The sequence below is a fragment of the Leptosomus discolor genome, chromosome 4 (assembly GCF_034619465.1).
Source record: "Leptosomus discolor isolate bLepDis1 chromosome 4, bLepDis1.hap2, whole genome shotgun sequence".
Taxonomy (NCBI): domain Eukaryota; kingdom Metazoa; phylum Chordata; class Aves; order Leptosomiformes; family Leptosomidae; genus Leptosomus; species Leptosomus discolor.
In genome coordinates, this window is record NC_141394.1 from 32,420,060 (window position 1) to 32,435,807 (window position 15,748).

Genomic DNA, 15,748 nt, shown 5'->3' on the forward strand with positions numbered 1-15,748 from the left:
GCAGCCTCACAAGGGCAGAGCAGAGGGGAAGGAGAACCTCCCTCGACCTGCTGGCCACACTCTTCTTAATGCACCCCAGGATACCACTGGCCTTCTTGGCCACAAGGGCACATTGTTGGCTCATGGCCAACTTGTCTACCACACACATATTGCTGCTACAACCCTCCATACTCTCTGGCTACTTTGCTTTCTACCAAATAAAATGGAACAGATGTTTCGTCCTATAAGTAGATACGCATACAGGTTTAAAAAGCACAACACAATGGTTAAATAGAATTATCTTAGAGATAATTCAGATATATTCACAGAGTTATCATACAGAGAACATTTGAAACAGGAGTATAACTCAGGCAGTTTATCTGCAACCATTGCTAAACTTGCATAAATGGAGGGACCAGAACTGAAGAACACACACACATCTCATAAACCCCACTTTCACATGAGTCTGCATGAACATGTACTGTAGGTACCTACGCAGCTGGAAGGAGAAAGAGGGGTCAGAAAACAGCAAGTACAAGAGAGGGTGGGAATTGTCACTGCCATAACGGAGTACCACAATAGAGTGCAAACTCAGAGCTCTACCTGTGATCAAGCACAAATCTCACATATGTTTCAAGTCTTTCCATAGCCCATGGAGTTAGCAGGACGACTTCTGTTCATGGACCAGGTCTAACACTGTCCCACATCACAGCCAAAGGAAATGCAGGATTCCCGACTGCAGGTGCCATGACTTATCAAGGATTACTTGCGTAACCCTATTATGAAATCATTCTGTATACACCACGAGTTGACCTTGGTTATCGCTACTAACCAAGGCAGTGCAACAGTGCCTTAACCAACCATGAGAGAAAGGACCAAGCTACACTCATGTCTCAAGTCAAACCTTCTTTATTTGAACCATATTATTCTGGCACACACAAAATGGGATCACAATTATATCAGCAATGGTCCTTTTGGTAACTGCCTCAGGTAGGCAGCAGTCATTTTACGTATCTAGAAATCCAGATGGGTCTGCCTTTGGTGCTGGAATTCTTCTGTAGCTGTAAAAATTACTTCCATTTCATAACTGACCATATAAAGTCCGGACCTGTTAAATGGCAAACGCACTTAGAAATAACACTGCAAAATGCATACTGCTCTTCCCCCTCCAAGAAAATGGCTTTTTTTATTTCCAAGTAATTGTACTGAATACACTTACTTTATATTTCTAGAATAATACCACCTCACTGAAGTCAGTATTTATCTGACTTACCAGAAGGACGGTGATGTTGTTCTTCTAGGAACTCCAAGTCAAGCATTAGGTCATCTTCATCCAACTCACAGGAACCCAAGTTATTCAAAACATCCTAATACATATATTATTAAAAAACAAACAAACAAACACACACACACAAAAAAAAAAAAAAAAAAAAAAAACACGAAAAAGAAGCATTTAGACAGATGTGTTAACCAAACTGTTCTGCACAAAATAATGAGCAATCAGATCTGGGACATACGTTTAAGCAGGAGCTACAGAAAATTCTTCCACTTACATTGGACCAGTGAGAAATTGTATAAAACAACTGTCCAAGTAGAAATGTATTTGTCACCATTCTCTGTTTTCACAGGACCACAAATACTTAACAAACACACACCCCACACACAAAGTACAAGTAATATTATCTATATAACTTTTTTTTTGTACTGTTTAATGATGGTTTTGTGTCTTTCCAGGTTTCATCATAACTTTTTCTGAAGCATAAAAATGTTATTTTTAGCACAACATAAAAGTATCAGTACTTGTTTTGCATTAAATTTTGGAATTCTAAGCACTGCCTGTGCTTACCAATATACTCTGACAGGAGATTTACTGTCCAAGGGATAAAGGGACACAAGTTTAGGGTAAACAGGAAATTCAAGCACGAATTATCAACTCGTGAATTTTTTTAGGTATTACAGTGAGTGTAAAGGCTTACATGGGTAGAGAAGAAAGCCTGACTGTGAACTGCAGCTGCCTAGGTCCCCATTCCCTTTTTGTGATTCATTTTGTTTGCCAAGTTTTAACCAGAGACAGATTAAGGCAGGTTTATAGAATGTATATTTTGGATAGTCAAAAAGCTGGGGGGACTACAACTGAAAGAGAGCAAAACAGTAGCTTTTTCCCTACAGGATTAGCTTCGCAGAAAATAAAATGACTAATTATCTCTCAGGTAGACATTGTCACTCTGTAAACTCTGAGTACAGCAATATCACTATTTACATTTCATTTGGGGTCATGAAATGGTGTTCAGCTCAGCCTCTGCGAAGCCCTGCTTGGACAAGCAGTGCCTGCAGCAAGACACAGGCATGACAATCAGTCTTGGAAAAGACACACTGCCGATGGGGGACAGAGCCACACGCAGGGAGCCATGCCTGAAGAAAGCCTCTCCTCTCTGCCATCCAAGGAGAAACAGCATCAGGGAGAAGGCAATCCACACCAGGACAGTTCACTTCTTCCTTGTTCCCCATTCCTACACTCACCACAGACAACGTTGCAAAATGAGGCGATGAGGCAACTGTTTTCTCTAGCCCCTACCAACCTAAAGCTGTTATACTCAATGTACTAAAAGGGATATTCATTCTCTGTTCTCTTCCTATGTATATTTTATGCTATAGTCATTTCTTTTGACACAATAATATCATTATTTCCTCCACAGTCACCAACATCTAATCAAAGATAATTCATGCATTCTCCAGCTGGCATTTTATTTGCAAATCTACAAGCAATATTGCAACAGGCTTCACACGTTACACTTATTCAACCCTTTCGGTAATTATTTCTTTAAATTCTCTTTTCTACTCTTTCATAAACAACATGCAGGCAACACAAGGACTTTTTCTTGCATTCTTCCCCTGACTTACCATCAGCACAAGAAAAACCTCTTTGAGATAGAGAACTCACTGCTAATGCTGTTATTATATTTTCAGGTGCCAAGCACAGAAAGTGTCAATGGTCAAGTGCAGAGACCTCCACACAGGCAGTGAGCAAGCATTGCACAGAAGGAAGGTTGGAAAAAAAAAAAAAAAAAAAAAAAAATCACATTAACAGCGACAAATACACATCTTATTCCCTCTCTTAACTCAAAGAGCTGCTGATAAGCCTTTGTCATAGTGACTGTTTCTTTCCCTCATGCTGACAAAACGAGTACGTTCAATAATCAAATTATTTATTACTACACAGTACAAAAGCATAAAAATAAAACATGAAAATGCAATACGCAGATACATTAGATTACGTTACTGTACCTGATAGTTTAGTCACAAACTTTTCTAGTCTGGATTTGTGTTAACACATAACAAACCCAAACTAAAAGTAGTTTACTAAAAAACAAATTTAAAGATGAAGTGTTCTTTGGAAGTGGGAGAACAGATATTGCTCAGTTACAGATAACCTAAAACTCAAATAACTTTTGAATCACTGGTGGAGCTAGTGAAACATGGATGATTAAAAGTCTCATTTAGGGCTTATATGTATCCTTTAGTATCTAAATATCTTTCAAAATAGTAGCAGTAAGACACTTCTAAGATTTGCTCTCTGTTTTTTCACAAATTCCAAAAGCACTGCCCGACATGACTTAAGTGTCTTCAGTCCAACTGTTATTACCAGCTGTATTTCAGAAGGAGAATGAATGATTATGGCAAGTTAAGAGCAGATGAACATTAAGGAAACTATGTTTAAACAAAGTAAGAGTTTGGGGATTTTTGCCCCCTTTTTAAATTTAGATGTGTCTTACGCACTGAAGCTTGATCAAATGGTATATTAAGCTACTCATGGACTGTACAATACTTTGTTGATTGAAGAACAATCCCTGCAATTTTAAGCAACAGCTAAGTTTTTCATGCCAGTAGAGGCAAAAATGTAAAAAGGCTGAAGTACACAGGTTTGTTCTTAACCTTAAAATTACCATCTGTATTACATTTGACCAACTGAAGCCATATTGATATTAATGCTAAGCAACCTTTGACGAGACATACCAGTTGTAATGAACATGATTTCATGCTAATTGAGCATCTCCTACATCTTGTGCAGTAACTTATGCATGGTCTGAAATCTTGGGAGCTTGTCCGCAAAAAATGTGGTGATTCACAGCCTTCGTCAAAAAACAAATTCCATTTGATTTGGAAAAAAACCCAAACAAACAGAAGCACTTTTCTAAACTGAAGAAACTCCACCAGGTAAGATGGGCCAAAAAGAAAAAGTTTGTATACAACTCTCCCCCTGCATACTATTGCCTTTCAGGAAGGTCTTCACTTCCAATAACCTTCAGAGTGGAAATAAACCATGCTCTGTCTATCCTCTCTGTCCTATGAAACCATGCTTTTCTATCCTCTCTGTCCTACGAGGCCCCTGCTCCTCACAGCAACATCTCTGCTTGTCCACCTGAGCTAAGGGCCCCCAGTTGCCTTACCAAAGCACCTATGACCCCCTTGCGTTCCCTTTCCTATAGCCTCTTCGACTGCACAAACAGTAGGCAAGCTAAAGTGTCAAAGGAAAGCTCCCCCAGGTTTATTCTTCTCAGAAGTACCTCCACCAGGGAAACAGTCCCCCTGTTTCCCCAGGAGTTCACTTGTTCTTTATAAACAAACAGATTAAAGTGGATACAGTCCATCACAGTGAGAATGAGGGCTTGGCAGAGACTGCTGCTCTGCCCGCCAGGGGCGTCAATGACATCAGTCCAGCTGCTTCCCTGCTCTCATGGCCCACATCCGCGGGTGGAGCACTTCCACAGATACAAAACCAAAACAAACTCATGAATGCATCAAAGCACATCCAAACAGAGAGCATTAGTTAGGTTCCCAGGGCTGTCCTGGATAATATTTTCTGAAACGATATAATTAGAAAACATAATAAGGGAAAGGGGCTCCTAGAATGACCTATCTAATGCCACAAAACAGCTCAGCAGTACTGCCGCAAGTGCATGCCAACGTCCTCCGCCCCTCTGCCTCCTTGCCAGGATCCATTACTCCTTTGTTGCTATGACAGTTATTAACAATTGTAATTTCTTTTTAAGTTTAATATCTCTTGACCCCATTCTCCCCCTCACCACTGCCGCTGCATTCTTTGAAGAATAATGTAATTAAATTTTTAAAAAAACGAAATACAAGAGAGAGAGAAAGGCCTAAAATGCATTGGAAGTGAATAGTTTCAAGGCTTTGCTACATAAAGAAAAATAAATAGATGCTTCTATCAAGGTCCCAAGGAAACATTTGTTGTCTGTTTATGGTGGTATACCTTTTATTTATTCCAGGAGGCAAACCATTTAGTAAAGGCAGAAGCTCCGAAGCAAAAACCTTTTTATTGACTCTGTATTAGCCCCTTAGAATCCTTAAGACACATCTCCTCCTTCTGGTGTCTGCTTGACTTCTACCACCCTTTTGCCTTTATAATGGACCCGAAGTTAATATGACTGTACATTTTTCTTCCAGTTGATGTGGAAGTTGATCATAATCTGTGAGAAGAACATGTGAACAGACTTACTTAATCACTTGCCCAGATCTCTCAGTTTTTCCTCAAAACAGGCCACAGCCCCTCTTTACCTACTACTCTTCCCACCTTTGACTTGGTGAACTACCACCAGAGTTTAACTGATATTTTACATGTTACTAATTCAGAATAAAACACGGTAATTTGGTACAAAGGTTCAGGCTGCTTTTGACAACTGATAATGGCTGTAGCAGAACAGGAAGCTAATCCAGTAATATTTCAACGCATCAATAACTTTTTAGTAACAACTTTCATATTTATAATTCTTTCAGCAACAACAAAAAGTATAAACTGCTGGTTTTCGTCCAACAGCTAGGTATCTTACTGAAAACTCATTGAACTCAATGGTATTCAATTTAGTTGTGACTGGGCCCAGATAATCTTAACATTCTTAAGAAATATGACCTAAGAATCATTTTATTATGGAAAGATACGCAGTGATTTGCACAGATACAGTTCAGAAACAGTTGAAACGTTACAGGGATAGAGATGTATTAGACACACAGTTCCTCCCAGCCAGATGGTGTATAACTGGATAGTAAGTTTACTCAGGGTTGCTGAAGGAAGCTTCCTTCCTACCTTAGTTCCCTCCCTATCTTCATCTTTCTTCCCAGCTTCTCTTCCTATAATCACTCAAAGGAAATCTAATGCATGAAACACAAATTTTCAGTTCTTTTCCAGAATAGTCAAGTATTTCATTATTTTCAGACTTGTTCCAGCACAGAGTCTACAACACTTAAAATGAGTTTGAAAGCTGGAATAAATAAAAACAGCTTTAGTAGTAAATATATATAAGTGACCAACATAACAGCTCTCAAATCTACTATTAGGCTTAATCAAACAACAAAAAGCAAACAACACTTCTTTATGAAGCCCCCTTTACTATGTGGTTTTTTAAATCATTATTCCAAATAACCAACATACATATATAAATAACTAGTGAAATTACTGCTTATGGAATTATAGTATACTCCTCTAAAAATTGGCTACTCTGGTCTTCAAAACTGACAAAACATACTATGAACATAAAAGTACACCAAAGCATATTATTTTCTTAAGTAATGCAATTCAATTCCAAAACAGACCTAAGAAAATCATATCAATTGCACAAAATATATACAAACAAAGCAGGATAAATCCATGTAGAACTGAGTACAGCCAATATGCAAAACCAAGATGAATAATTTGGTTTAGGTGACAAATCTGCCCATTTGAAACAGCCAGCAATCAGTAGCACCAATCAGAAGATTAATTTCTTGATGCTTTCACACATTTTTATTCTAGACATCTTGCTCCCATACCATTGAAATAATAAAGTAACAGCAAGGTCCTAAAGGCAGCAGACACACGTTCTCTGCCATTACCAGCATCTTTGGAGAGTTGTATACATTATTTTGTAATTTTAGTCTAATTAACATGCAGTCCCTAGTCAATATGATGTTCAATGGCTTCTGTTTCTTTTTCATTTTCTGTGCTGGTGTCTTGAGGGAGATTCAGCCCTGAAAAATGTTGTTTTCCCAAGCAAGGGGATACAGATTTTTTTTTCTGACCAGTGCTTTTGTGTATCCATACACAGGTTGCCAGTGGAGCCTGGCATTTTCCAGTGTTTTTCATGGTTCTTTTACACAAGTGACAGATTTCCATTTCATTACAGCACAGTGATACTGCAACAAAATCTTGACTATTGCTTGGAGATTGTTCAAGACCTTCCAGAACCTGAGGTCCAGTAAGCAACTTAGTGAAGGTACAAGACAAGCACTGACATGTTCGCAAATACTGATAAACACTTCTGTCAGACACAAATATGGCTGAAGACAGTCTTCACAGAAGTCACTGAAAGTTAACCCAGGTTATACATACATTGATACAACCTTACTATCATGAACTTGAACATACCGACTACATTTTAATCTTTAATGTATGTTTTGATCAAGCTTTGCACCTCGGCTCAGCAAACACGCTGCTTTTCCTGGAAAGTATTTTGTCACTGTGCTTCCTCTGATGCATGCCTATGCAAAGTACTCACGGGTGCTGCAATTCAAATTGAGCAGATTAGCTTTGGTCACAATCATCCTTCTTCGAAATGCTGCTCTCCATCATCACCTGCACTGTATACAGATGCATTTCTCCTCAAGAATCTGTAATCCTACTTCACTGCCACTTTAGACTATATAAGGAAAGCCCGAAAATCCAGGGGAGTATTTTTAAAGGCTTTTTCCCCCTGACATAATAGCCTGTGCCTCATTTGTATAAGTGATTATGCAGTGATCATTGATTTGTAAAAGACATTTTTAGAACTACAAGAACAAAATTTTTAAAACTTAAAAATAATGCTTTGGGTTCTGTTTTGTTTTCCTTTCTCCCCATGTTGGCCTCTAGCCATCTTTCTGATCGTATTCCTCTGTGTTACTGTTTTTAACTATTTTCTGAATACAGATTTTCCTATCTTATTGGGTTCCGGATTCTTTTTTGGTCAAAGTATTAGGATTTCCCCATTGAAATGATGTGTGATGTACTAAATGTGGTTTATAAAATTCCTCTCAGAGAAAAACAGCCTAGTATTGCATGTATAATAGTATGACAGTATTTAATATTATAGATTCCTTTTTTCCCTTCACTGTAGAAATATATGTGGTGGGCTATTTGAGATCAATGCTTTTGCAAGAGCACACAGAAAACACACTTTAAGGAGAATAATTTGATTCTTTTGTAAAGTCATATGTATGACAATTCACCTGTATCTACTCAGGGTCACTGCATATATGATGCCGGAAAAGATCAGAATTAAATACTTATTTCAAGTCTGAAATGATTTCTAGAGATTGCCAAAAGATAGTGCTTCATCAAAATTGTTTCAGCAAAGGAACACACCACACAATCAGCATAAGAATGAAAACTGAGATATACTGAAGGAAAAAGAAAGACCTTGAGCTATTTAAAGTAATGTTAACTCCTAGAACCGTACCTGAATAATTCATGGACATAATGAACTATTTTCCCTTCTGCACTCTCCCACACACTTCAAAGGGAAAATGAAAGTACACAAAACGCAGCAAACAGGAAAGCCTTTTAAAACACAGAATCCCCGAGAACAGCCCAAAAATCTCTGTATCAAATGTAAAGCTTATGGATGCCTTTCATATACCAAGAGCAGCTTAAAAGCGTTCTTTTTTCCTGAATAGCACCACCCAAAAAGCATATTATTCTCTACTCAAATAAACTAGAGACTTTAGAAAGGAAAAAATAAATCTTGTAACGCTTGGTAAGAACATTTTCTGAGCTAACGTGTGAAAATCCATTTATTATAAATTAATGTGCCCTTAAGAACCAAAGACAGAAAATTATCAGTGGAGGGAACTGTCTAACTGGAGAGCTCAGATTCATCATACTATATTCCTCAAAATATTTTTTGCATACACGCTTTCAGCTGTGTAAGGGAAGCACAGTATTTTCCATCCTATTCTTGTTTCTGCCCTTTTGATTCTCTCTGTGCATTAAATCAATGACTGCAATGATGCTCCTTTTGCCTGAGCTATTATAACTACTGGACTCTCCTAACAGGTCTCAGTTTGCACTCACCCACACAGAGTTCATTCTTCAACAATGTGGCTGAAGCCACAGAAGTGTAAAAGAGCAAAGCCGAAACACTGATGATGCCAGGAACGGGAGCTGGCCATGCTCCTGTCCATCTCAGTGTCAGTCAGGATCAGACAACAGGGAGAAGCAGCACCTACCTTCAGAAGTCCACAGACAAAAGCATTTGAGCAAATATCATGTTGATTTACAGCATCAACGTTCACTCTCCCCATGTTAATCAGCTTTCCTGTCATTGGGACAGCACACAGGGATCACACAGCAGGGTACTTTGACACCCAGAAGTCAGTAGCCCACCTCCCACCACAAATCTGCAAGAGCTTCCCTTCCTACATAGCAGCTGCAGATGCTGCCAGCTGGTCTTGGATACATTTGCTGCTCTTGAGTCATCGGAACACTACAGCACCGGTTAGGATAACAGGTAGCTGAAAGCTACAGGTTGGCAGCATTGATCACAGTGCCATAATGTAAGCTGCTCTAAGACAGTGCCCATGAATGTCAACGGATCCACCTTTGCAGGAGTAACCAAAGTCACACTTAATGTTTATGTCTGCCTTAAACTCAAGACACATGCACATTAAAACAGAGGGGCAATAGCCAGTGTTTTCGTAACACAGTAATGCCACTAAGAGTATAAATGGTAACAACATCCACATATTTTATAACACTGCTAAGCAGAGGTATATAAATAAGTCCCCCTCCCTTTCCCTTTGGGGAGAAGGTTGAGAAGCACAAAACCACCAAGGATGAGCAGGCAAAGATGGGGAAGGAAGAAGCTGCACACTTTGGCACCAGCTTCCAACACCTGAGAGCACAGGAGCTTGGTCCTCACAGCCTCAGTGAGGGCAATGGTGAGGGCCACTGCCATGACTGGTACCTTCATCCAGGTGAAACTGGCCCTGTCAACCTCCTAAACAGCCCCATCACAGCCATCTTTAATTCCTACACTTACATACACATACATGTACGTGCATGCACCCGCTTGGAACACACAGGCCAGCTGCACAGACAAACAGCTTAGAGAGCTGGGAGCAACAGGTGCCCTCAGCATTTAAAATTTAGTGTACTTTCTACATTTATTAAAGTATTCTAATAAATCCAGGTTCAAGTCAACCCTAGATAAGGATCAGATCTTGATAAAACTGATAAACACAACAATCACGTAACCTTGAATTCACTATCTAGCAATAGAATATCAAAGCAAAGACCACGCTTAAAATGTGTACAAGCTTATGTGCACCAGAAAGCTTGAGATTTGAATCTGTGAATAAAAGAAAATATTATATCATTTCAGACAGAGAGGGACTTTGCTGACACTTTGCCATTCTTTCAAGTAATTCTAGAGCGCTCAGATTCACTGTGGTTGTAAACAGAATCAAGACAATGGGATTTTCCGTATTCAAAAAGAAAAAGGTATATACGTTTTTCATACATCAATCTATAACTTCATTAACAGAATCCTAGAAAAAAATTTCTTCTGTTAAGAAAGTATGAAAATGCAGTCAAAGAAATGCAGTAAAGCTTAAAATGACCAAATAAAGCCTCCTTTAATAGATTTTTTTTTCCCCCCTCACTTGTATACACATATGCTTTCCTCCCAGCAGAGGGATACATCTGCAGCACATAATTTGCTTTGTGGATTAGTTAATGTTTTTACAGCTTTTGTAATAGGCATAGTGCTATGCAAGCGTTCTAGTGTAGTCATTATCATCACATAGCTTTGAGAAAGTTTTTACATCTCATGTGCCAGATTTTTCTGCCAAACACAGAAAAAACTCCTTGAGTATCTCTATCCTGCATACATATGGGATATAAACTAGACTACTCTGTGAAGCTTATTTGTATATACCTTAAAGACATGAGTACACCAGGTTATTCAACACACAGAATCACAGAATAGTTTGGGTTGGAAGGGACCTTCAAAGGTCATTTAGTCCAACTCCTCTCATGGATCGGTCAGGTAAATTTTTCTAAACCCACTCAAATTAAACACATAACTTGCAGCTAAAACTTTTGGCAATTGAAACTTTGGCAACTAGAAACTTCTGGCTGTGTCCTGACAGCACCCAAGTCAATGTTTCAGCCAACATTGAAAGGGTCAAAAATTGCTTTATGACACCTAATCAATCTTCAATTTCATTTTTGCCTTTTCTTAGCCAGTAGTACACAGAGAAGGGAAAAAAAAAAAAGGGGGGGGGGATATAACCATATAAACTAGTGAGGACCTGGCTGCCAAAGAAAGAAACATTTACATTCAGGGGCTACAAGAGGAAAAACCTTAGCATTTCCAATCTTGATAAATCACTACCACTCCTAAGATACAAACCATGGCAATCTCTTTAAAGAATATTATTCTTCTGACAAACTACATCAGAACAGCTCTCCTTCTGCCACCATCCAGCACTAGTCACATTCACCTGGCAGAGACAGCTGAATTCAAGCCCCATTTCCCCAAACAGGACTAACATTGTTTAGTATGTATTTTCAGTATTTCTGAAAAGCAATGCAGCAAAAAGTACATCTATGGTACCAAGCTCAAGAACCGGTTGATTCTTCTTGCCAATAGCCTCTCCCCAAAATGTTCTAGTTCTAGTTGTATCACCTATACGGTTGGAGTCAGCACTTTCGGATGCCAAATGAAGACAATCTATTTTATGGCTTGAGCATTACTTTATTTCTAAGAAAAGACTAAGAACTTGCTACCTATGAAAACCTCAAAACTTTCCTAGACATATGATTAAATAAGAAAATATTTTTATCTAGTAACAGGAAAATGTAATACTTTTTCCCTCCCAATATTATTATAAGCCAATTCAAGGCTGAACCTTCTGTTTCTAATTCTAATTTGTAGCCTGTAATATTGGTGATAAATCACTGAAAAGTGAGCCCTGTAAATGAAACCACAAGTGAACCTTTACTATAGCATCATTAACACAACATGATAATAGATATGCTATTGCTACTATTAGTTGAATTCTTTCTGTTTCCATGGCAACTTTGGCCTACGGCTGCTCTGGTAAACAGGGGTTTAAATCATTCTTTGAGAAAGGCTTCTGCTCAAATGTCATTTTTGCACTAGTGCATTCTTTCCTCCACTTTCTTTGTTTTGTTCTTTTTTTTAAAGAAAAAATGTAATGGCAATTACTGATCCAGAAGACAGATTTTTTCAGTTATTGCAGTTGAATGGGCAGTGAATTGGGAACTTGAGAAAGCAAGGCAAACTGTAACGAGTTTTGACTAACATCAGCAACGCAAAATAGAACATTCCATCCTGGAGAGGAATCTAAGTCTATCAGAGACTGAGAAACAACAAGCACTTGCTGGAAATTCTGTAATGCATACATTTTACAGGCTTTGTTACTCCTCTCCTGTACTTTCAAAACTCTTTGATGCTTAAAATTACTCTCTCTTTCAGTATCCACATACGCATTTTCTTTAACAAATACTTAGCCCCCTGGACAACAGAATGGAATAACAGCATGAATACCTATGGAGCAGTGACCTATTCTTTCCCAATTTACACAGTTACTTAAACCAAACAGAAAAATTTTGTTTGTCAGAAATGCCCAGCTTAAGAACAGAACAGTATACTGGTATCAGAGGTCACCTGGCTTTTATGACTGAATTCAGAGATGACCAAACCTGTACATTTAGCTGCCAATCACCTTGCCAATCACATCTAGGGATAACCGACAGAATCTGGTTGTGTCATAGCATGCATGTGTCTACCCCCAAAAAAAGCATCAATGAAATCAATACACTATGAAGGGGATGATCTCCTTGTAGAAGCAAAGTAGAAATACCTGAGAACACACCACTCTTGGACAGGTATAACACTGCTTGAACTAAAGCCAGGGAAGACAATTAAGCTAGTCCTTAAGCTTCCAGGCACCCCGTCTGTTCAGCCTACCCAAAAAATAGCACTAGTTTTATTACTGCTTCAGAGCCCAAAGAAGCAGCTGAAGATGATTCCCTTTGTAAGGCGATGAACTCACAGTCCATTTGCAGTACAACATAACCCTTAGCAATGTTAATTGCATCACAGACTGTCGCTTGCTGACAGGACATCCAATCCTTCAGTAATTTGAGTCAATATTGCTTTCACAAAACAGACTGATGTCAGGTTTATGAGATCAGGAAAATGTAATTGCTGATGCATTCTAACCAGTGAAAGCTCAAATAATAATGTTATATAAAATATACATGTACATACACATGGAGCCCAAATAATGTTATGCATGTATTGCAGAGATTGGATAAGTGTCTGGTTCTTCAGAAGAAAACAGCATTCTAAAAATTACGTACTGGATTTGCCACAAAGCAAAGAACAAAACCTGTTCTTCGCTCTACTTACGGGACTTTTACCCCCAGTTCTGTTTCCATTTATTTCTGTTACTGTGTGGCTTTGCAGTTTAAATGACATCTGCAGTATTTCTTTGACAATTCCCTTTCTTCCTATAAAGTTAACAGAAATAATGTGCATATAATAAAGAACAGCAAAAAAAGAGCACATTTTTGGTTTAAAAGGACAATGAACTAAAGCATTCACTCACTTAATCAGCAACTTGCTTATTAAAGGCTCTCTGGTTTGCCATTAAATATCAATATATATCACAGAATTCTTCATCCTGAGCACATGACAAGTCTACTATTTGAACAAACGGGGACGGGCAGGTTATTACACTGACAAATTAGACCTCAGACAGTCAGGAAAGACTTACCTCCACTAGAAAGTACTCCAAAGAGCTTTTTCACTAATCAACATTTATGCATCTTCAAGTATAGACAGCAACTGAAACTCTTTGAGGTCATGGTGACACTGTCAGAAACTTTCTCGAATCCTTACCAAAACAGACTGTCATTATAATGATTTTCACTTGCCATTAATTCCCAGCTGCCTAATTTAGTAGGGTAGGAAACAGTCCCCCCAGTACTAATTGGAATAAATTTTAATTTAATTGTCTAATGTGCTCCAGTTTGGGCTTTTTTTCCTTTCACGAATCAATGCTCTTATTATTTGTTAACGGCTAGGTGCTCAGGGCACACTTAACAGGGTTAAAATAAGTTAGCCCCTTGGTCAAAAGCCTAGGTTTAAAAAGAATCAGCAATACTACAACACAGGGCAGGTTTCTTTAGTACAGTTATATCCTATTTCAGAAAGAGGTAAAACAGTCTTCTGTTTTGAATAGCATAGTGGCATTTATAGGTTCAGTTAACAAAATATTGCTGTTTCATTCCCACTCTAAACAAGCAACACCACAAAAATTCAGACTTGCTCAGTGATAAGGACAGGCTTTTATCCCATAATGTGAATAAACCAGACCCTCATAGACTAAGCTTCAGTAAGACCATCACCATAAATTCATCCAGAAAACACTTACCACAAAATGTTATTCAAGCATATAAGAACACATACACTTAACGCTCAAATTTATATCAAGAAGAAACTGGACTTTTAAATAAGACCAGCCCTCAATGTCTATGTAGTGAGGACCTTACAGAATAAACTGAAGTATAAAGACAGTAAATGTTTACTATCTTAGAGATGGCAGGTTGACGTTATTTTCAAACGTTCACTAGAATGAGGAAGCACTTGTACTATACTTTTGAGTATAGTACTTCCATAGTAGTTGTACTATACCAACATTAGGGATTTAAAACTACTTGATTGTCTCTTGTGCCTTTGTCTCACCCACATTCAAACCTCACGTCAGTCAAAAGGTTCTAATAAAGCTTTTTACAATGATTAACAGACATCTTCACACATCCAAAACAGAGTGACATGTTCTTGGTCAATATCTCCATTTTTAAGGTGCTTTTCTGCATGTAAGCGCCTTCTGTAGCTGCTGTTGCTTTCAGGGTAAGATAAGAGGAAAGTACAGAGGTAAAGAGGTTTTAGAAACATGCAGTAGAGTCTACATAAAGATTAGATACTATTGAATGTGCTGAGCAAAAGAAATGTGGTCAAATGTCAAAGCCCATACCTTCTACAGCCTTAATTGTGTATGTATAGGCTGGATTAACTGAAAATTAGGTTTGGTTTTCTTTCTATTTGTTAGAGTCATAAAGCAAACACAATCATTGTGATAAAGCCAGCACATGTAAAAGCTGTTGTGGTGTTCAGTACTATGCAGTAGTATTATTCCAGCTCAGCAGTGAAAGCACGAATGTACTTTTACAAATGACAACTTATTAGCCTACTTTCCTAAATAATAAGATTGATGTCATCCCATCGTCTAAGCACAAACTTTTTTTGTTGTTTTCCCAGGAAATTTTGAACCTCTTCACCAACATTAATTGAATTAGTCAGAAAAGTGACAGTCTTAAAGGCAAAATGCAGAACTAAGCAACAGCAGATATTTGGACGGAAGAGTGAGATTCAAGCACTGCATCTGCTATGAGCAAAAGCGCTGCACAACTCACACCTTACAATAGCATGTATGAAATATCCTTTTTGCCTCAACTGCAGAAGTTTCAGCTGAACTCTGCATCCTTCTTTGGTAATGATATCGATCCATCTGTCCCAAAACATAAATCCCCTTGCAAGTCAGGTTTCCCAGATCCAGTGCTCATAAAACTCCTTTGCCCACTACACGATCAAACAGTGAGTAGTCTATGATTACTTTCCATATGCTAATTAATACAGACTAA

At 38.3% G+C, this 15,748-nt stretch overlaps 1 protein-coding gene across 2 annotated transcripts in view; it reads right to left on the reverse strand.

The window, feature by feature from the left end:
- Window positions 1–15,748, reverse strand: part of CCSER1 (coiled-coil serine rich protein 1) — a 649,058-nt gene that overhangs the window by 589,948 nt on the left and 43,362 nt on the right. For both annotated transcript variants that reach the window (XM_086464487.1, XM_086464486.1), the window contains exon 3: window positions 1,253–1,346. In XM_086464487.1, coding sequence (XP_086320613.1) covers window positions 1,253–1,346 — 94 coding nt within the window. The remainder of the gene's footprint in view (window positions 1–1,252; window positions 1,347–15,748) is intronic.